Source organism: Eschrichtius robustus, chromosome 15 (assembly GCF_028021215.1).
Source record: "Eschrichtius robustus isolate mEscRob2 chromosome 15, mEscRob2.pri, whole genome shotgun sequence".
Taxonomy (NCBI): Eukaryota; Metazoa; Chordata; class Mammalia; order Artiodactyla; family Eschrichtiidae; genus Eschrichtius; species Eschrichtius robustus.
In genome coordinates this window covers 49,523,907-49,547,128 of record NC_090838.1, presented here as the reverse complement: position 1 = coordinate 49,547,128, position 23,222 = coordinate 49,523,907, and the positions used below count along the sequence as shown (strand labels likewise).

Here is a 23,222-nt window from a genome sequence, read left to right as displayed (position 1 = left end):
GGAAAGAAATCCAGTTAAAATGTTGGTTTGAATAGTTTTAAGAGAGGGACTGATCTGTTCAGGTTTATATTTTAAATAGGGTACTCTGCCAGAAGGTTGTTGAAGTCAAGGATGGCAAGTCTGAATATGGAAATAAGAATAGGGGATTTATTTTAATAATATATAATAATACTAGGATAAATAGAGTTATCAAGAAATATGTTAAGTATGGGCTTAAGTCTTATGTTAACTTACAGAATTTATTAGGTATCAGAGGAAATCTACAAGGACCAAGGCTGGTTTCTTATTTGGGTATGTAAAGAATGGTGGTGCATTCAGTGAAAGAGGAAATAAAGTGCAGCTCACAGTTAAAAAAAAAGAAAAAGAAACACTTGGGAATTTAGTTTTCTGATTTCTGGATTCTGGCATCTAAACTTGTGGATAAGTATGGTATACTAGAAGAGAATATTCTACCCTCAATATACTAGTAATAAAAGGTTATTTTTACACATTAAGCTCTAGCTCCTACTCTTAACTTTTTTCTGTGTATAGAAGAAGAGTTGAAACTGCTTTGGTGAATCTGAGCTATGAATCCATCTACGTGTACACCCTGACTGAAGTGATGAGATGAAATGGGTTTTCCTTAAGTACATAAGTACAAAATACAGGTTTAAGGAACTGAGTTCTTTCTTTTCATCTTACTCAGGGTGTATCATATTCTTGAATTGTTGGCTTGTATCAGTTATTTTAGATGAATACATTTGATACGAGCCAACAGTTTTACAGTGACTTTTTTATATGTTTTGCTTATTTGAAACAGTAAATAAAATCCTTAATTCTTTTTAAAACTGTTTTAGTTTTGATGGCTTTTTATATAAAATATTTAGTAAATAGTTGTATCTTTTAACCATACCACATTATTTTATAAGAAACTCTTGACTTTGAAGGTAATTATGAATTGATTTTTAAAATCAGTGATGGCTTTAGTTCTTGTCATTTAGTGAAAATGTATTTAATTCCCATGAAGGATTAATGCCTGAAGTACTGAATTCAGAGACTGGCTAAAAATTTAACATCAAAAGAAATCCTGTTTGTAATTTCTGTTGAATTCTTTAAAAGTGTGTAAAACCTTTTCATACTCTTTGTCTAATTAACTCTGCAAAGTTATTTATTAACAGTGTGTAAAAGTAATTTAATCAAATTACAGATAGCGCTGCATTTAAATTGATAACTGAGCGAAAATAAAAATATTTTCATACTAAAATTGTATAGACACTATGCTAAATATATATTGTATACGTTAATAATAGTAATTATTAATACAAGGTATACCTTTCCATACATATAGTACAAAATGCATCATAATAAATATGGTTTTTAAAAAGCAATTCTTTCTTGATAAGTGCACAGTCCAGTGACAATCAAAAAAGAATTCTGTTAATACTAATAGTGGTGAAGAGATATGAAGCAGGGAGAGTTGACTGTTGTTTACTAGAGTCTAGTTTTAGCTTGAATGAAACAGAGCTTAAAACTTGTAAACTGAGTTGTATCCTCTAAGTGAAAGATAATCCACTATTGATAGTGTCATGCAGCTTATTCAGCTTTCGTCTGTCTTTTCACAGAGCTCCTTAATAAGCATTCATAGTCAGTTTTTGGCAGCACTGGAATCACTGAAGGCCTTCTGGGATGTTATGGATGAAATTGATGAGAAGACTTGGGTACTTGAGCCGGAAAAACCTACAAGGAGCGCTACAGCACGCAGAATTGCATTAGGTAGAGTAAAAGAGGATTAAGGAGGGTTTTTTTTAAGGTGTTTGATTGTATTTTGTATTACTTAGGAAGATGAATCTAAGATGACATTGGACTCTTAGATGACGTTTTTTGTATGAAGTCAACTATTAAAACTTTGGGAGATGAACTATGATTTCTTTTATTACTATGTATTTAAATGTAAATATTTCAAGTAGAAAGGGCAAGTACTGAGGTGTTTCATTACAAAAGGTGATGATCTAATCCATGGAAGTAGCATTCAGAGACAGTGTTTAATTAGCTTTCAATTAGCACAGAAATTGTGGAGTAGATTTTTCAAAACTTCCATTACTTAGGAAAAAAACTATGTTAGAAATAATGAAGTCTTCATTCGTGAAACTAGACAAGATTAGTACGAACAAGTTTGGGAATACTTTCTGACAGAAATATAGAGGAGGGTAAAAGAACCTGAAGTGGCCATGCATGCCATTGAGGAGTAAAAAGAAAGCTTTACAAAATAATTGAATACATTTTAAGTATTTAATTTACTATAAATATATGAAATTAATAAGATGTGGAATAACCATAAATATCATCCTGGAAATATTACCATATTCTCTTTACTATAAGATGATTGTTTTATGTATTCTCATTATGAGCAAGCAATACATGAAGTCAGTTTTAAAGCTCAACCTCTCAAGATTTTAGATGTTTTAAACTATATTTGAGTTCACAGTAAATACTATATAGTTATGAAGGATATTTTGATATTTTGATGTGAATCATATCCGAATTAGTAGTTTCTCCCCAGGCATAATAGATTATCTGGGGGGAAAAGTGACATGTTACTATGAGAAGAGGAAAGTATAATTATGCAGCAATTCTACAGACAGTATTGTTACTTACCAAGTTTGAAAAAGTCTTAACAGTATTTAATTTGGAATAATTAACCAAGTTATGGTATATTTGTGAACAAGTAGATATTAAAATGAAAATATTTTCTTCAGAGAAGTGTAGTAATTTATTATCTTAATGTCCCCATTAAAATAATTATTTCTCTTAGGTTATGACTAAATATACTTCTTATTTCTCATTGTTCAGCGTAAACAACGTGGTATTTATTCATTCTCCCTATATTTACCTTTTAGCTCCTTTTTTTTTCCTTCAGGCATTGATTTGCCCTTTTAGCACCAAGTTTTCAGCAAATTAATCAAAAGATTAGTTAATACGATCATTTTTGTTAAGTGAAAGTACTTTCTGGAGCCATTAGGTGACGTTGCTAAAGGCTAACGTGGAATATGTGTTCATGTAAAAAATGCATTAACCAATGAAATTATAAATTAACTTTTTGTAATTTTGTTTTTCTTACTGAATTACTTGGACTTACTTTTTTATTTTACTTGATTACCTCTTTTTGCTAGATCTGTAATAATTGTATTTATATTGTTGCCAACCTTAGCCAGAGGATTATGCTATAGTGTATAGAATTTATCAAGACATTTTTACCAGAAAAATGAAATCCAAATTAACCTTAAACAACCACACTATGTACCTTCAAAAAAAGCAATAAAATTTCTGAAATTTGTACATACTCTAGTACAGTTAAAATTTATAAAAGAATTTAGTGCCAAGTAGAAATAGCTTTTCCTTAGATTCTGTAAACTGTTAGTTGTTTTTGTTATTAAATGAACAGTTTCCAAAAATTTAATATGAATTGACCCCTTTGTTAACTCATCCAGGAAAGCTTCACAGGGAGATAAAGGTTTCAGAAAATGTTTTTATAAAACTCAATTCTTAAACATTTATTTTTACCATTTATTGTATTTTTAGTCTTTTATGTTTGTTCTATTACTTTTCAAGGATATTACGATATCATTTAGATTATTTCTTAAACTTGTGACTTGTAATTTTTATATATTAAAGATTTTTATCACTCTAGAAAATTTTTATTCAAACTCTAATGGAATTCTGACCAGAATTCGTATCTAAACTAATTATATTAACTTATGGATTGGCTCTGTTTTTTGAAACTTGGGATCCCCAAATCTTTAGTCATGATCAAAATCTTCAAATTACTTCTTTTTGTTAAATTATGAATTAGTAGTATATTTACCTTTATAAAAAACTATATATATACAATACAATTTGTTAATCTTTCCTTGGGTATACAATGAAATAAGTACCCAGACAAATACTCCTTTATTTTTTGTTTCATTATCTGTTCTACTTCTAAAAGCTTTAATATTCTTTTATTCTAGGGAATAATGCTTCGATAAATATAGAGGTAGACCCCAGGCATCCTACTATGCTTCCTGAGTGCTGTTTTCTTGGAGCTGACCATGGTATGAGATCTCAGGTTTAAATGTTTTTAACAGAATTATAAAATATTTGTCTACCACTGTAATTAAATATTATTCTAACATATTAATAATGGTAAACATCTTAAATGAAAATGTCTCATTGTGAACTGTGTACTTCTGTGTTTTTTTAATATATAATATATATGATTTAGATTTTCTAATCACGTACTTAGGAAACAAATCCTGTAATTAACAAATATTATGTATATTTCAAAGTTGCTAATAGATTAGATCTTAAAAGTTTTCATCAAGAGTAAAAAACTTTGTAACTGCATGATGACAGATGTTAACTAAACTTGTAATCGTTTTGCAATATATACATATACCGAATCACTATGTGGTACACCTAAATCTGTAATACAGTGTTATCAGTTATAGCTCAATAAAAAGAGACAAATTCTGTGCCAAATGTGACTTTACAAAATAAGAGCAGCAAACCCTAAATTATTAAACTTTTTTTTTTTTTTTTTTTTTTAATATTTGAAGTGGTAAAACCCCTGGGAATTAGGCTGAGCAGAAACATACATTTGTGGTAGGTATCTTTGCAATATAATTGTTACTTTTCTATGATTTTACAAATTTAATAACAGGTTTTTTTTCATGTTTTCAGGGATCCAGAAAATAGTCTGTTACAAAATTTGAAAGATGTTTTAGAAATTGATTTTCCAGCTCGTGCTATCCTGGAAAAATCTGTAAGTCCTATCAGTGCTTTGATATTCCAAATAGTGTTGCATAATGAAAGTCAAATGTTCTTTTAGGCACCAGAGAAAAATGAGGCTGAAAGGGAAGGAATTGGAAGAATATTATAACAGACTTCTGAACTGCAAGCAGCAGTTGCATCAAAGAACTTGTTAACCTTTGATTGGTGGTTATAAGTGTACTTTTTTCATGGTCATTGTAGCAGTAAAGTGATTAATGACATCTTTATTATTAAAAATAGGGGGAAAGGTCCAATGTAGCTAATGAGATGTTTGGGTTTTCTATACTATCTGCTTATGGATGACTGAAATAAAGTTCTAAATAGCTTGAAACAAGTGTTTGTGAAGGTTGGCAGCGTAGTTTTTCAAAATTGAATAGACACTACTACACTGCAAAGATAAACTAAGAATTGATTTTTGACAAAGCTGCTAAGAATGTAGACTACTAAAGTGGTGGGGATGTTTTTGTCTTTTTCCTTTAGTTGCAGAATTTTGAAGTTTAGTATAATCACCAGCTAATGTCAGTTCCTGTCTTTGCATACCGCAGTGGCATTATACTGATGTACATAGTGGGAATATTACTTAAGCACGAAACATCTTGTGAGCCAAAAGTAGAATCTGTTTTTTAGTATATGTATATTATTTATTGGATGAAAAAGGAAGCCCTCTCTTACAGATAGCTTTTCTAAGGTGTTAAATAGTGATGTGACTGTATTTTCTGTAACATAGCAATATAGTTACCTTTATAAAAATTTTATAAAAATTTAATAGTATCTAATGCCATGTTATTCATTCTTTTTTATTTCACCTTGTGTATTCTTATAAATATTTCATTTTTCCCCCCACCCCATCCCCCAATATTTCTTTTCTTTTGAAGGACTTTTCTATGGATTGTGGAATTTGTTATGCCTATCAACTTGATGGTGCCATTCCTGATCAAGTGTGTGATAATTCACGGTGTGGACAGCCTTTCCATCAAATATGTTTATATGAGGTAAAAATAAAAATATCAGTAAGACTAACAGCATAGGAAATATGCATATTTGAAATCTAAACAATCTAAAATCTGTTTAGTCAATAGTGATCTTTTATTGCCATTATCTCCTTTAACAGTTCATTCCAAATGTGTATTTCATTTCTTCCTGGTTACTAATGAATCTATAAATGTCCTAAAAAGTATCCAAGAAGTGGGAAAATGTATCTAGAATATACTCATGGACTGTTTATTGATGCATAACAAATTAAACTGATGGAACATTGGAATCTTTCTGTAAATATCTCATGTAACCACAATGCAAACTCTGTAAACTCATCCAAGTAGGAGTAATGGTGGCAATAAGGTGAAAGGGAGCTAGTACTGTAGAGTACATATTACTTTTTCAGGCTATATTTAAGTATAGAATAAATGTAATAATCCTACTTTTGATATTGAGAAGAATGCATATTATGATCTAAATAACTCACAACACTCTTAGTCAATGACACTTTATTTACTGTATATATAATACATGTGAAGTCTGCTTTCCTTCCTGTCTGCAGTCACTTGCTCTCTAGCATTCATCTTAGGGCACAGTGGACATATGACTAACTGTATGTGCATCTATATACAAAATGACTTGCAGTTGTATAGTGCTTTCAGTTTTTAAAAACTTCCTTAATATTACCTCCTGATTTTTGTGATTAGAGATAGCGGCTGGTGCTAGCTGCAGTTTAACAGTGGAGAATTTAGGTAGAGGAGATGTCAATTTACCTTATATAAAATCATAGAATACTAGGTCTAATTATAGAGATGCTCTTAAGGGAACATGTGCTTTCTTTTGTAATAATGAAAATTCATTTAATTTTTAAAAATGGATTGCCTCCTGCTTGTAATTAATGGATTGAGAATTAACCCTACTATTGGTGATTAAGATCAGAATTAAGACCTAAATTTTAAAGAGCCTACGATCTCTTTTGTAGCAGGAGTTCTTAATTTGTGATTAATGGATTTAGGGAGGGTCTGTGAACCCCATGGACTTAACTTTTTGTGTACATCTGTTTGGGGGTAGAGAAGGTGCATACTTTTTATCAGATTCTTAAAGGGGCCTATAATTTGCTTATAAATCAGTGGTACAGACCTTGAAATCCATACTGGTTTCCGCTTGTTATTCAGCATTTTAGTAGTTTGGTATTGGCTCAGGAGATGATGTTCCTCTTACTCTTGCAAAAGAAAATTAAGAAGGCAAATCATCTGGCATAAAAATATAATGCACTCAAAAAGAAAAAAATATTTATTTGGAGTACCTGTAATATGTAATCATGTTGACACTTCTCCCTTTTTCTTCTCTTTTTAAAATCTTCAGTGGTTGAGAGGACTACTGACTAGTAGACAGAGTTTTAACGTCATATTTGGTGAATGTCCATATTGTAGTAAGGTAAGCAAATTATTAATCACATTTCATAAAATGTGCCTAGCTTTAGTAAAGTGTTTTAGAAGATAGCTGTATAGTATATATCAGCTTATATAAAATTTTTGGAAACATCTGTCAATCTATGTATTTAAAAAAAAAATTTCTAAGATAAATTGTCCCTATTAACATTTTAATTTTCAGATTTCTCCTTTGATCAAAAAAACGTTAACCCCTTTTCTAGATTTCCTAGGTGATCTGAACCTTAAAAAGTATTTTCCGAACTCTATCATTACACCATCTCTAATATAAAGCATTCCTCTTTTTATAAGCCACTTACCTTGAAAATGTCTGGGAGAAAAGCCTGAAATAAGAATGCAACATTTCTGTGAAGAACTGGAAACTTAAATTATCAAAAGGATTTTATTTGATATCTTTAGAGAAAATATAAAGCAAGACATACTAATATCAAAAGAAGAAGAATGGTGAAGCCATAATAATATACATCTGCCTTTATCTCTTCACTAAGAGTAAACTGGGAAATTGTAAGCCAAAATCCTGTAGAACTGTCTAATTCTGTGACCTCCATACCAGTTGTAGAAGTGTATGTGTACCAAGATGGAGAGCTTGACTTGTTGAACATATCTGGACTGGTAAAATCTTGATGGGGTTCATAAAATGAACTGGGGAACTGTATACTGCTGGATTTTTGTGGAGAACTTTTTACTTCATTCAGAAATTCTTGAGACTCACAATATTTTTGTCTTCTCCTTGTGCTTTCCTATGAGAAAATACATATGTGTTTGTTAGGTTTGAGTTATCCAAGTGTTTATTTTGTGTACTCTATAAGAATGCTAAATAAAATTTGTTACACAAGATCAAGTTTTTGTGTGTTTTATTTTTCCTGAGAAGTTATTTTTAGGTTCTTGATTTTAAGCGTTTATAAAGTACTTACCAGCATCAAACGACCAAATCTGGTTAATTTGATTGATGATTGGTTCTTTTAAACCAAGAAGTAGGCTATTTCTTAAATAATTTATAATCTAAAAATAGGTTAGAATATGAAAAAATAGTGATAATTAGAAGGCTTTTTGGTCAGTAATAATTAAAGATGCTAGAAGCACTGGAGCAAGATGGTGGGGCAAGTGCTGTGCACCCACAGACGACTGGCCTTAGCCAGTGGCCTGCCCCCTGCAGCCTCCTGCCGGAGCACCAGAGATGGACATCTTCCCATAACAGACCTCGAGAAGACAGCTGGTAAAAATCTTTATTTATTTGCCCAGAAGCTGATCTAAGAAAAGATGCTCACCCTAATCTCCTAAGCAAAAAGGAATCAAGCAGTCTATACAAATTAGTTTCACTGTGTCAAAAGAGATGTCTTGAAGGCTCTTTAGCTTCTCCATTAAAAAGAAATAAATTATTGAGATAACTAACTATAAACTACTCTTTACTGCCTGAGAGCTAACAAAGTCACACAAATGCAATTTTCCTAAAGTTTTGTCAGCTTAATTCACTAAAGGCAAAATGAGTTAATAGTTACTCCAGTAGTCCCATAAAGCATTGTTCTTCCACAAAGAAAAAGAAATACACCATCAAATCATATTTCTAAAGGCTGAGAGCTACGGGTAAGCTAATCTAAGCTGCATTTACATATAAGTTACATGTAGAAGTGGATGATCTAGTTAATCCCCGTCTAGGTAAGAATAGAAGTCAAACTACTAAAATTTCAAGATAGAATCATCTCTTGTGTGACCTAAATACCTTCTCTCTCTTTAAGCAACAACAAATGATGTCAAATGGGAAGGCACTCATCAAAGGATTTAACTACCAGCTGTCTTCAGTTTACTGAGAGCTCTGATCGGGAGAGACAGTCTATGGCTAGGGTTGGAAAACTGTGGCTCATTGGCTAGCTGCCTGTTTGTGAGTAAAGTTTTACTGGTACATAGCCCTACTGACCACCATTGCCTTGCATTAAGCAAGGGACAGCAAAGAGGCAGCAGCTCACATCCTCCTTACTAGAAAACATCAGTCTTAGTAATTAACAGAGAACTATTAGACAAAAACAGCAAGGTTAGATCACACAAACCAATGGGATCTGATATTTATAGAGCACTACAACCCAAAACAGAAGAGTACATGTTCTTTTCGATCGCAATTGGAATATTCACCAAGATAGACCATATCCTGGGGGTTGTGAAATAAACCTTAACAAGTACAAAATTATACAAAGCATGTTCTCAGATAATAATGTAAATTAGAAATCAGTAACAGAAGATCTTTAAACATTTGGAAATTAGACAACACACTCCTAATAACCAAGACATCAAAAGAAGTCTCATGGGAAAGTGCAAAATTAAAATACAATATATAAGGATTTATGGGATGCAGTTAAAAGGGGACTCAGTAGGTCATTTATAGCATTCAATGCTTATATTAGAAAAAAATAGAGGTTTCAAATCAGTAGCCTAATCTTCCACCTGAAATAGAAAAAGAAAATACACCTAAATCAAGCAGAAGGAAAGAACAGGAAAATCTTCAAACATTTGAAAATTTTAAAAAACTCCTGAATGGGTCAGAGGCCCAAGAGAAACTTAAAAATATATTGAACTGAATGAAAATGAAAACGTATCAAAATACATGGGACATGGCTAACACACTGTTAGAAGGAAAATCTCTAATACTAAATATTAAAAAAGAAGTCTCAATTCAATACTTGAGGCTTGTTTCTACCTCAAGCAACTAGAAAAAGAGAAAATACAGAGCAGAATGAAGGAAATAAAAATAAGAGCAGAAATCAATGGAATCGACAAAACAAAAATAGAGAAAACTCAAACAAAAGCTGGCTCTGTGAGCAATAAAACTGATAAACCTGACCAAAAAAGAGAGAAAACAAACTACTGATATTTGGAAAGAAATATTACTATAGGCTTCAATTCCATTTAGAGAATTTAAATAAAGGAATACTATGAACAGTTCTACAAATAAAAATATAACAGCTTGGACGAAATAGACCAATTCTTAGAAAAGCACAAATTATCAAAAATAACTCAAGATGAAATAGATTCGGGGGTGGTAAACTGCGGTCTGCAGGCCAAGTCCAGCTCGACACCTGTTTTGTAGAACCTGCCACCTAAGAATGGTTTTTACATTTTTAAATGGCTGGAAAAAATACTCTGTGACACTTGAAAATTACATGGAATTCAAATTTCAGTGCCATAAATGTTCTGCTGGAACTCAGCTATACTCATTTGTTTACCTATTGTATATGATGCTTTTGCACTACAATGCATAGTTGAACAAAAGAGAGACCATATGACTTGTAAAACCTAAATATTTACTGTCTGGCTCTTTACAGGAAAGTCTGTCCACTCTTGAAATAGATAATCTGAACAGTCTTAGTAAAGAACTTGAATTCATAGTTAAAAAAGGAAAAGAAATCTCTAGGCCCAGACGGTTTCACTGGAGAATTCTCCAAAACATTTAAAAAGAAACACTAATTCTATTCAATCTCTTCCAGAAATTAGAAGATGTCTCAACTCATTTTATGAAGCAAGCATTACCTGATTCCAAAACCAGAAAAAGACAATAAAATAAAAAGAAAACTACAGACCAACAGTCTTCATTAGAGATGTAAAAGTCGTCAACAAAATACTAACAAACTGAATCCAATGACAAATGAAAAGAATAATACGACATGACCAAGTGGGGTTGATTCAAGGAATGTAAGAGTGTTTCAGTATTCACAGTAATTCACAGTATTCACATTAATCAATGTCATCCACCATAGTAACAGTATAAAGGTGAAAAACCAGATGGTCATATTAATAGATATAAAAAAGCATTTGACAATATTCAACACCCATTCATAATAACTCTCAATACACTACAAATGGAGGGGAACTTCAACTTGATAAAGAACATCTACCAAAAATCTACAGGTAACATCATACTACATGGTGAAAGGCAAAAAACTGGAAGAAACTCATATGTTCTTCAACACTAAACATCCATACCTCAGAATACTACCTAGCAATTAAAAGGAATGAACTATCAATAGATGCAAGATTTGCATGGATCTCACGGGTGTTATGGTGAAAGAAAGAAAGCCAATCTCAACAAGTTTACATAGTGTATAATCTGATTTATACTGACATGCTCAAAATGACAAAACTATAGTGATGCAGAAAAGACCAATGCTTTCCATGGTTTAGGATTGAGGAGACAGTGTCACTATAAAGCAAAGTGAATAAAGTTACCATTATCAGGAATGGATAAAGAAGACATTAAAAGTATAACAAGAGAATATCATGAACTACATAGTGCTGACAAATTTGACAAGTTAAATGAAATGGACAAATTCCTTGAAAGATCAAATTACCAAAACTGACACAAGAAGAAAAAGAAAATCTAATCATCACTATATCTGTGATAGAGAGTAAATTCATAATTTGAAATTTTACTACAACAAAACTCTAGACCTAGATAGTTTTCTTTCTAAACTGTCATTTTTATGAAAGGCAAATCTTACTGAGACATTTTCTGAAAATAGACACTTCCCTCTAATGTAACTTATATAATGACTGGAAAACAAAACCATACAAGTATATTGAGAGAAAAGAAAATTTACCAACCACTATCCCTCATCAACGTAAATATAAAAATCTGTAACGGAAAAATAGCAAATTGAATTCAGTATGACAACACATCACGACTAAGTGGAATTTGTTCCAGAAATAAAATGTTAACATTCAAAAATCAATGCAATTCATTATACTAGTAAAGGTGAAAAATCATATGATCATCTCAACACATCCCCAAAAACAACTTAATACCCATTCATGACGAAAATTTATTCTTCAACGAACTATAAATACAACGAAATTTCCTCAGCCTGATAAAGGGCATTTAGGAAAAACCTACAGTTAACATCATACTTAATGGTGAAAGAATGAATGCTTTTCCTCCTAAGATCAGGAACAAGGATGCCCACTCTCATTACTATATTGAGTAGTCAGTATAGTATTAGAGGTCCCAGCAGGTGTAATAAGACATGAAAGGAATAAATGAAAGGCATACATGTTGGAAAGGAAGAAGACTCTGTTTACAGACAACATGATTGATGATATAGAAAATCCTAAGAATACAAAAGAACTGCTAGAACTAATCAGTGAATTTTAGGAAGATCCCAAGACACAAGGTCAATATACAAAATCAATTTTATTTCTATATACCAGGAACAAATAACTGGAGTATAAAATTTTTGAAAAAATGACATATACAATAGGATTAAAAACCAAAATATTGAGAAATAATTTTAATAGAAGATGTATAGGATATCTACACTAAGAACTACAAAACACTGTTGAAAGAAACAAATGGAGAGAAGTATCAGGTTCATGCATTGGAGAACTCAAATGTTGCTGGGATTTCATTTCCCTTTAAACTGATCTTTAGATTTAGTGTAGTTCCAATTAAAATCCCATTGTGCTGTTTAGTAGGAACTGACAAGGTGATTCTTAAATTTTATGGAGGGGACCAGGAACTAAAATGGCCATGGCATCTTTGAAGAAAAGAAAGGGGTTGAAGGACTTAAACTACCTAATTTCAGAACTTGCTATAAAGCTACAGTAATTGATACAGTGTGGAACAGATTGATAGAAAAGAGAGTCCAGAAATAGACCCACGCTTATACAGTCAGCTGACTTTTGAAAAAGGCTCCAAAGAAATTTAATTAGGAAAAGGAAAATCTTTTTAAGAAATGGTACTGGGATAACTGGCTTTCAGTATGGAAGGAACCTCAACCCCTATCTCACACTATACCCAACTGATTTGAGATGGCTCATAGACCCAAATATGAAAGCTAAAACTATAAGCCTTCTAAAAAATATATAGCAAAATAACTTTGTGACCTTGAGGTAGGCAAAGATTTCTTTACAGAAAAAAAATAATAAATTGATAAATTGAATTTCAAATAAAAACAAATACTTCCTGCTCATCAAAGACACTGTTAAGTAAATGAATAGGCAGGCTGCACACTAGGAGAACATATCCACAATACAGACATTGGACAGGAGACTTATATGTGGAATATATAGAGAATTCCTACAACTTAATAATAGAAGGACAACCATTCAAATAAAAATGGATAAAACTTGAAAAGACACTTCACAAAAGAAGGTATATGAATGGGCAGTCAGCACAGGAAAAGGTGCTCACAATTATTAGTCATCAGATAAAGATAATTGGAATCACCACGAGATACTATTATACACAGGTTGACTAGAATTAAGACTGACAAACACCAAATAGTGGGGAGGATGTGGAATGAATGGAACTCACATATGTTACTGATGGGAGTATAAAGTGGGAAGTATTTGTCAGCTTTTAATAATGTTGAACATACATCTGCCCCATGACCCAGCAATTCCACTTCACAGGACAAACAAAACATATCCATAAAAGGACTTGTGTCAGAATATTCAGAGCAACTATATTCATGGTGGCTTGAGACAGGGGCAGCCCAGGTACCCACTAATAGGAGAATGGATATGCAAATTATGATGTAGTTATACAATGGAGGGTTGAAAAAGAGCACTCAAGAATATCTAAATTTTGTCACCAAGCAATATCTGTCTTTAATTTTATAAATGGGAACTATAAAATGTGTCCTCTTGAAGTAGATTCCTTTATATCAATTTGAAAATAAAAAAAGGAAATGATGCTACTATTGTTTTATAACAGAATAAATGCAAAAGATTCCTATTAGTACTAAAAAAAAAAGCATTTTTCTCTCTAGATAAACTTGTATGCTTGCTAGTTAGATGAGAAATGCCTAACTTGTAGGCTTCTAATTTTTGCCTTGGCTGCCAGGAAGTTCAGAGCCAAATTCAGTGCTCAGTTTAATGATTAACATCCCAGCTGCCTGATTAACCAATTGTTTTTTTTTTGGGGGGGGGGGCAGGGGGGAGATAGAAGATGGGAGCATTATCTTGTTCCATATTGTAAACTACCTGAAACCGTTTGGAGAAAATGATGTTGAAATCATATAAGATGTTAGCCGTTTTGGGAAATTTTTTTTTTCACTGCAGATATAAATACCTTGTATGCTTCTCCTTGTCAAAAAAGGTTAAATTAGGAAAGACTTTTGCTGTTGCCTGAATGAGGCATCTGCTAAAGGTGAGTCACTAGCCAAACAAATGATAGGATGATATAAAAGTACATCATTTTGAAATACAACCACAGTGACAGGGACCCTCTCACATCTGCTTCTGGGTTAGACTGGAGGAGCCAACGTAACAGTACGGAATACAGTGAGTCCCTCATGGATCGTAGACGGCCTAACAAATTCAAGTGCACTTCGTTAGATTCTCGGGCTAAAGAAAGAAATCAGATCTGCACGCAAATGTGCTCACTGTCATTCTGTTTCTATGATAACTGGTTTTGGCTGCTTTGATTTTATCCACTGGATAGGATATTTTCTGTCCTTTCTCATTTAACAAAACTGTACAACCTTGGCCCTCAGGAGAAAATAAAAGTCTTTATTCCCAAAGGGCATATTCTAATGTAATATTAAGGGAAACAACAACAACAAAATGCCTCTCACCTGCGCTGTTTCACTGTTAAACAACCCAGTCAGCTTCTCCTCCTCTTGCACTTTTCTCCACGTTGCACAGGACTCAGCACTTCTCTCACTGTGGCCTTTTTTTTCTAGTAACCTATTTTGCATCTGATTGACTTGCTTTGTTGCAGCCTTTCGTGAATCAACCTGTTGATACAGAGTTAAGTAATAATATATAAGGAAAACTTCTGACACTTGTAAAAAAAAAAAAAAATGCATTCATGTCCAGATTCTTGAAAATTTTATACTTGCCAAGCTTTGAAAAAAGGAAGAAATAAAGAGGAAACCAACAAATGGAAATTATAGAAAAGTACAGTAGTTGGCAAGATCCAGGCCTTTTCTCATCAATAGGACAAGACCAATTAAAATCAGTGTCACTGTCGTGCACTCTTTAGAAATTATCTCTATAGATAACTTGCTTATTGAAAACAGCATTTTTACAGAAAACTGTCACATTTGAAAACTGCACATGAATTCATTATTAACCTTTGCTGGGAGTGGATCCAGGACATCTTTTCAGATTAAATTCTTATTAATTAGAATCTTAGTTTTCTATCATTGAAGTGAGCCTAATTAATGTGAACATACAAAAGGAGCTTATGATGTTGCTTACTTTTTTATACAGGTAATTTAACCTTTGAGCAGATGAATAACAGTCCATGTCATCTAATACTGTGTACCAGTATCAGAGGTTAAATTCTACAACAAGCTTGCTGTCTCTAAGGTTTCTTTTTCACACCATGCTGTTATCTGGGGGATGACTGGCTCTCAATAACCTTGAAGTAGACACAGAAATAGAAGGGCAGATCCCACAATACAGTTGGAAGATTGAAAGCCACAGTGAAGATCCTTATGTGAAGTATTTGTTCAGCAGCTTCATGTTTACAGCAGCTGAAAGTGCCGTCACCTTTTTTCATGGGTTAAATAGGGGGCAGAAGATAGGAACAGTACAAGGGGAAATAATGGAGTAGCCAGTGCCAAACTAGAGAATGAATTACATTGGCTGGGCAAGCAGAGCCTTAATTTGTAGTCTCTCAACTTTTAGCTTCTATTGCCAAGTGTGTTCACTCCTTCCCTTTAAAATATGCTGGTGTTTTGTGGCTAGGTTTAAGCTGTCACAACACCATTCTTTATTCACCCCTCCTCCTGGAACCCAGCTTCTCAAAGGATAGCAAAGCCATTGCTTCTCAGTAACCTGGAAATTGGAATTGCTTTCTGGTCACTCAGGGGTTCTTTATTTCTACCACTCAACTCTCCCCAACTCCTAGGAAAATTCATGTGTAACCACCTTCTGAGCCAGTTTTCCATTGAAGTTATCTTGGTAACAAATGCCCATCATACCACTAGTGTGAAACAAAGTGTTTCCCAAGGCTGCTGTACATAGTTCTATCCTAATAAAACGCTGGCTTGCCAATCATTATGAAATGTGTTCTGTGACAGAAAGGATTAGTTGAGATATTGAGAATTTTAGTGCCTCCTATATGCTAGGCACTTTAGGTATAACAGTTTTTGGTCTGGGAGCCTCTGATGTACAAACAAAATTCGGTCTAATATATTCAGCCCTCTCTGAGGCCTCCTGGAAGAGACAATGCCTCCTGGATATGCTGTCAGTTGGCTGGATGGTTAAGTTGTGCTGCCATGAGCACTTCTAGCTAATAAACAAAATGATATCCAATTTATGGAAAATTTCTATTTCTAGGGAAACTTTTAAAATGATAAGAGTGAAGTGGGATCATGAAGTTTAACACTTAATTGTGAACAGAGTAAAACTTTTTCTCAAAGATAAAAAAAAGTAAATATAGAAGACACTCTGGGTATCCCACATAATCAAATAGAAGGATACTATCCAAATGTGTGTCACTTTCCAGAAAGTGGCTATTCAAATAAGGTAATTTTTATTTAATTCTTCATTGGCACTTCAGACTGTTGTACAAAATAAGGAACACTTTTGGACTCCTAAAATTCAATAAGCAAAAATGTGCTTATAATTAAGAATTTATATTCTTTTTCTCATGCAGAAAAGAAATATGAAGACAACTTTAACAGAATTATTTTGAGAATTAAAGCTCAAGTAAGAATTCTGTAAGCTTTTAAGTTCAATACAAAGATTACTACTACCAGTAATAATCTATTCACCCCTGGATTTGCTATACGAACCTCAGATTCAGGGTGAATGAAGAAACAAACTTTTTCTTGTCTGAAATGTAGGATAGCTTGAACATTTTAACTATGACCTACAACTAGTCCTCTGCCTTAGTAAAGTGGTCGGGAAGGGTGAGTGGCTCACTTGTGCTCAGGTGTCTATAAAATTACAAAATGGATTCACACATCAGAATAAGGAGGGAGATATTGGTAAACTGATAAAAGGATCCACTACTGGCTCTTGAGGAAATGGCTTATTCAAGGGTTGAATTGAGGCCTCCAGTAATGCTGGTTTCTAGCTTGGCTTTAGCATTCTCATCCAGGAATCCTGGAGCTTTAGCTCACCTCAATAAGCATTCTTACTGAATTGTTTCCTTCAGTGAATTTTGGACATTACATCCCAATGGATGGCATAAATAGACTGAGGTAGCCCTGATGATAAGATTCTTCTAATATGACAATGCCAGAGCCTTCAGAACTACTAGAGAGTAGTATCAGCTGTACGTAGTATCATTTTGATTAAGGCAAATGTCCCAAAAGATTTGCTTTTCAGGAAAAAATATCAACGTCTGTACTACCTTGACGAAAGTTCATTTCCAATTTAACTCCAGTAACAGTATTTGAGGACTTCAAGAAGAAGGTTCAGTTTATAGGGAACAGTTTACGATGCCTAGTAAAACCCAGTATTGGATAAATCCCTCTGGTTTTTTTTTTTTTGCAAAAAGATACTGTAAGTTTGCTGAGATTCTTACAGTGATGTGCTATTTTATAATACCTAACCAAAACATATTTTTGTTATAACTACTAAATTTAAAAGGCACAAACCACTCATACTGAGGGAAATAACACTTAAAAAATTAAACATTCATAACTTTCCTTTGAATACTGAATCATAGAAACATTTTATTTATCTATCTATATATGTTTCCTGGTCCACTGACTTCTTTTTAAGTATCTTTGTCCAAAAAGTACAAGTCCAGAGTTCATTATTTATTTTGTTAAATAATTAGATCCATGTATAGAGTAACAAGAAATATCTTTAGCTACTAATGAGGGGATTCTGTCTAAAAAGAGAGAAATTTGGGGCCATGTGATTGATATTCATTCTGGACTTAAAAATGATTTTTGTTATGGAAGCAGTCAACTGTGGAAACTATCCTTGATCATTTAGGAAAACTGAGTTCAGGACAGTTTACATTATCATACTGTGCTTTTGATCATTTTCAAGTTTGGTTTTTGCAGCATTTCAAAATCTGTCAACTTAATTTAAAAATAAAAAGAAATTTAAGGTGTGGTCACATATGGTGAACCTATATTTTATGATTATCAAATATATTAGTGTACTCAAAATACTACAGAAATAAAGTCATTATTCAGTAAATATTGATCTGCTATGAAATATATCCCTGATTGATCTTAATGTCTATATACTGAGGCTGATCATATTATTAACAGAAATTAGCTAGAGTCTTAAGAATGCATATTATTCTTAGTGTTTTCTTTTTACTCATAATCAAAGTGCTCTAATCAAAAGGGAAGAATAAAATATTTCTGATTGAGGCTCACTGGAAAAAAATGTTTTATGTTCTATCTCTACATATAAAAATGGTTTCACAACAAACATCCTTTGAATTTGATGAAACTGAAAATTCTGGTGGGTAATAATTAGAATTCTATATCAGAGGATATAGCTATCAGTTTTTTAAATGGCTTCTTTTATATTTCAATTAAGTTTATGAAACTGAAAAACTACAAAAAAGGAAAAAAATCTACTTAAATTAGTGTAGATTAAGTGCTGGCTATTATTGCAAGGGAAATACCATGTCAAGGAAATGGCTCTTTGTTTTGTTGCAAAAGTGGTAAAAACACAAAAGTCAATAAAACTGTTAAAATAAGTCTCAGTAATTACCAAGATCAAAATCCAGTGGCTTTTTATTAAACATGAACTTCTGTTCTGCCTTCCGCAATACGTAAATAGTGCTGACAATTGGTTTGTGAGGCACTTGCTACAATAAAATGTAATTGTATCATGAGAGAAAGGTGACAATCAGGAGATCATGAAAAAATTACATATTCTCACTGGTAGTTAATTAGCCATGCAAAACCTCCTCAAACAGATATTCTCTTCTATTAGGAATGATTACTATGCAGGCCTACAGATGTCAATACCACAGTCATTCAAATACTTCTTTCCCTACTAATTGAAGGTTGTAAAGCTCTGGTGCCAAGGTTTTGCTTCCAAAGAGCTAATTTATGACTAGAAGGATATTTTATGTCTTCAGTTGCAGCAGCTACAAAATTCAGCAAATCAGAACCATCTGTGCACTGATACTTGACTCACCATTCATCTAGCAGCCTATCAGTCACATTAGGTTGCATCCTGCATTCTTGGCTCATGAATACTTGTGATGATCCAAAGTTCACAAGAAATATTAAAAATGAATGACATCCTGACCCTACCTTAATGTACATGCATCAGGAAACAAAGCCCTCCCTTTTTTTTTTTTTTTTTTGCACATGGGCAGTGTCAAGGCAGGATTAGACATTTAGTTGCCCGTTCAGTAATGTTGCTGATAGCAGTCTCAGGCTTCTCCCACCTTCTTAAAAAATGTTTCAAGTTCTAATTCTTTTGTGTTGTTTCCAGTTCTAATTTTTTTTTTTAAATGTTGCTGTGAGGGAGTCAGTTGGAAGATAAAGTGGAAGGTGTAACTTTAAAAAATAACTTTTTGCAAAAAAGAATTGTTTCTATAGATTGAAATATCAGCACATACAAATATTCTGGTAAAATTTAAGAATATTATTACCACCACCAAATTATGGCCAAGGGTAAGCAAAAACAGAGGCATGACTAAAGAAAATCTGAAAAAAAGCAGCAAAAAAAGGTTTCCATGAATAAAGCCTTTAATATCTTACCCTAGTCCTATCTCTATGACATCAGTGACTGCTTTATTTCTTTAATAATACACAACAGGCCACAGATCCTACTATTTTTCTCTTAAAGACAACAAGTCAAAGGAACCTTCAATAAAATTTCTCGGAGCTCAGGGGATATAAGAATTAGATATAAGTAAGAAACAGGACTGTCAGACTCATTTTGACACCTAAAACAACTTCATTTGGTACATAAGCTTCACAGAAGGTCATCACTGGATTCCAGGGACTGTTAACTTACCTTTGGATTATTTGGAGTACGCACATTTAAGCTCTCTCCTTTAGGGGAAAATTCCAGTGGTCCTAAAGGTATTCCACTTGGGTTCAGAATTTTCTTGAGCATTTGATAGTCTGGCTTTTCATCATATGCTAAATTATGAGCACATACCAAATACTGGGCTATTTCACCTGTGAAGTATTAAATTTTTTTAATATGTCATTCATAATTGGAAAAAAATTTCAAAACTGCAATATTCTCAAAATCTCTGTTGTTTTTCTCTTACACAAGCAAGTGCATGCACACATATACACCCGCCCTCGAAGAAACTAAGAATGAGCAGTTCAACAGGAAAGTACTCTTTTAAATGATATCCAAAAATGACTGAAATCTAGTGACCTACAGATTGGACAAGATGGGAGAAACTAGTGGTTGTTTTTTTTTTTAAACATATCTTTGATATGTTTACAATTCACTCATCAAAAGAAGCAAATTTTTAAAATTATGGTTAGTGATTTTGATTTATAGGGTGCAACCACTAAGAACTACATGAATAATATAACAGACCAGCCATGCTTCACACTTCTTTCTGAAATTTTAAAATTCAGTTAAAAGTAAGTTTTTTGAAGTTCTAAAAATTCAGTTAAAAATACTATAAACGTCCTTACTTTAAAGGAAAAAATCATTGCAAATTGTAATTAAGGCTTTGATTTTGAGATTACAACAGTTCATTTAGAAGTGACCTTGAATTCTACAGTTTTAGCCGTGACTGACTTTAGAATCTGCCGAACCTCGCTCAAGTCCTGCATACCTAGCTAGCCCAGTGCAATCATGGCATAGCCTTTCTGATTTAGAGCACAAGGGTGAGAAGTTGCCACCTTTTATTTTTTCTCTTCCCTAGAATGGTATAGTGACCTCCCCACAAAAAGAGTTACGAACTACAAACTTTCAAATACAGTACAAGTAGAATCAGTAACCAAAAATTAGAAATATAGCCACTTTACAACAAATGTCGTTTGCATTTTTGTTTCAGGTGGAGGTTCCATCTGAGATATAAGTGATAATACCATACACTGTTTAAAAACTGGCATGTTTTCATTTGTTTACAGAGATGTTTATACTCCATAAACTAGTTTTTCAAGCCTTTCCTCTTCAAAAACTTACTACTGACCCAGACACAAGTACCTCTTATTTTCTCACTAAGTTGTTTATATCCTATGGTGGGGAAATTGGGGAAGCTTCGTGGCTTGGCAGAACTGGCTTCCTAAATCTTCGCTCCCTTCCAGGCCTACCTCCTTTCAAGTGGGGAACTGCAGAGACACTGGGTTTCACTCCCTACAGGGAAAAATTCCAAAAGGAATAGTCATCATCTCTCCCCCGCAAGGAAAGTCAGAGAGTGACCATTTTACACTGTGTGTACACTGTCCACAACTATTTTCCAGGAACATAAGGCTATTGCGGCTAAAATGGAAACTCCTGGCTCCAGAGTTTTTTTTGGTTTTTTGGATACCGTGGCAATTCTGCAACCTCCTTTTTTCCTCTCTCAAGTATCAGATGTCAGATTCTGTTATCTAGCACTCGCTCGACCAGATCTCTGTGACTAGGAAGTGCTGCAGCTTCATCACATTCATAACTCATGTTTCCAGAAGCCCTTTTTGGGGGCGTCCAGTTCTTGAAGAGATGATCCAAAAGAAAAAAGACTAAAGTACATCCACTACCATTTTAATATGAATATTCTGTTGTTCTTTGTTCCTTTCAAGATTGGTAAGCCCAGTTTGGTATATATTACAATTCTACTAACCAGAATATCCCAAATGAAGAAGAGAGCTGAATATTTTGGGGACACTTTTCACAAATCACTGTTAGAAGACAATGGAAGACTCCTGGCACTCCACCAGCTGATAGCAGCTGTGCTGCAAAGCCTTCATGGGTCTGGGGTTTGAAAAAATGAGGTACCAGTGAGGTAGGAGAGGGAGAAAAAGAAAAGAGCCACCTCTGTTATGAATATACTATGATAAACCTGACGCTTAGATGATTGTGATGCAGTACTGGTTTAAATGTTAGCCTTTCAAGATCTGGATTTATTATATTAAGTACACCTTTTAATTTACTAGCATATTTCCAGAGTTATAAAACAAATGCTTTGAGTAGTATGAAATTATGACATTCTTGAATCATCTGCTTTTTAAGCTAGTGAAATATTAAGTATCATTACTATCATTTCAAGAGATAGAAACTTCTGAAACCATTATTGATATTATTACACTGGATTGGACGTGCATGTTGCAAACCTCTCAGCTGTTTTATTTCATAAAATGTCTTAGTAATAAACCTTTTGTAAATCGGATTAATTCTCATGCTAGCAATACCCACTCTCCTAAGCATAACCAACTAACTTAAGAGACCTTCAGTTAATAATAAAGTTTCAACGTTTTGTGCTTTAGAAATAGAAATCTGCATTTTATAAAATAATAGTATAGACCCAAACAAATGGTTTGTACTGAAAAAGAGGAGCCTGGCACTCCTCCCACCATTTCTCGTACCACTCAAATATTATATTTAGCAATAGCAGTGCCCCAGAATATACACTGGCCCATAAGCATTTATTGTGTACGATCCAGGGCACATGGGCTTTCTTTCCTAATCCTAAACTGAACAGTTACCTTTTGTGCGTGAGAGACAAGAAAAGAGATACACAATTTAAAAAAAATTTTAACATCTCCTCATCTCTCTTTTTGCTGTCCTGTTGAGTAAAATGAAAGCTGTGTGACTTAGTAAAAATGCCAATAAGAATATTAGCCAAAAAGGAATACTGGCATATTGACTGAGTTACTCAGTGCAGTTACATAAACGAAAAGTTTTCATCTTTCAACCCATCCCCCCAAATGAGAATACTACTCTCCCGTTTGCCTCCCTCCATCAGAAGGAAAGGGACAACAGAGAGTGGGAAGCAGAAGACTCATATTGGGCAGACTTGTGGGATTTGGGAAATGGAGGTGGGAAAACAGAACTGGTCTGTTCATTTCCTAAGGAAATGAAAATTTTGGTTTCTGGTCAAAGAAGGGCTGTAAGTATACGTTTAAGATGATTTAACTCTACTTTTAAACTCTCATGTGGAAACCGATACTACTTGACCTTATC

The 23,222-nt window shown here is 33.4% G+C and overlaps 2 protein-coding genes across 3 annotated transcripts in view; one reads left to right on the top strand and one right to left on the bottom strand.

The window, feature by feature from the left end:
* The window catches only part of FANCL (FA complementation group L), a 78,564-nt gene extending 70,509 nt beyond the window's left edge, over positions 1 to 8,055 (top strand). The window contains exons 8-14 of the mRNA XM_068564345.1: positions 1,602 to 1,752; positions 3,987 to 4,070; positions 4,575 to 4,620; positions 4,699 to 4,780; positions 5,664 to 5,780; positions 7,129 to 7,200; positions 7,506 to 8,055. Of these exons, the coding sequence (XP_068420446.1) occupies positions 1,602 to 1,752; positions 3,987 to 4,070; positions 4,575 to 4,620; positions 4,699 to 4,780; positions 5,664 to 5,780; positions 7,129 to 7,200; positions 7,506 to 7,541 (588 nt within the window). The 3' untranslated portion in view covers positions 7,542 to 8,055. The remainder of the gene's footprint in view (positions 1 to 1,601; positions 1,753 to 3,986; positions 4,071 to 4,574; positions 4,621 to 4,698; positions 4,781 to 5,663; positions 5,781 to 7,128; positions 7,201 to 7,505) is intronic.
* VRK2 (VRK serine/threonine kinase 2) overlaps positions 7,578 to 23,222 on the bottom strand; it is an 89,988-nt gene continuing 74,343 nt past the window's right edge. For both annotated transcript variants that reach the window (XM_068564344.1, XM_068564343.1), the window contains exons 11-13: positions 20,106 to 20,272; positions 14,777 to 14,938; positions 7,578 to 7,954 (exon numbers count right to left, since the gene is read on the bottom strand). In XM_068564344.1, the coding sequence (XP_068420445.1) occupies positions 7,610 to 7,954; positions 14,777 to 14,938; positions 20,106 to 20,272 (674 nt within the window). In that variant the 3' untranslated portion in view covers positions 7,578 to 7,609. The remainder of the gene's footprint in view (positions 7,955 to 14,776; positions 14,939 to 20,105; positions 20,273 to 23,222) is intronic.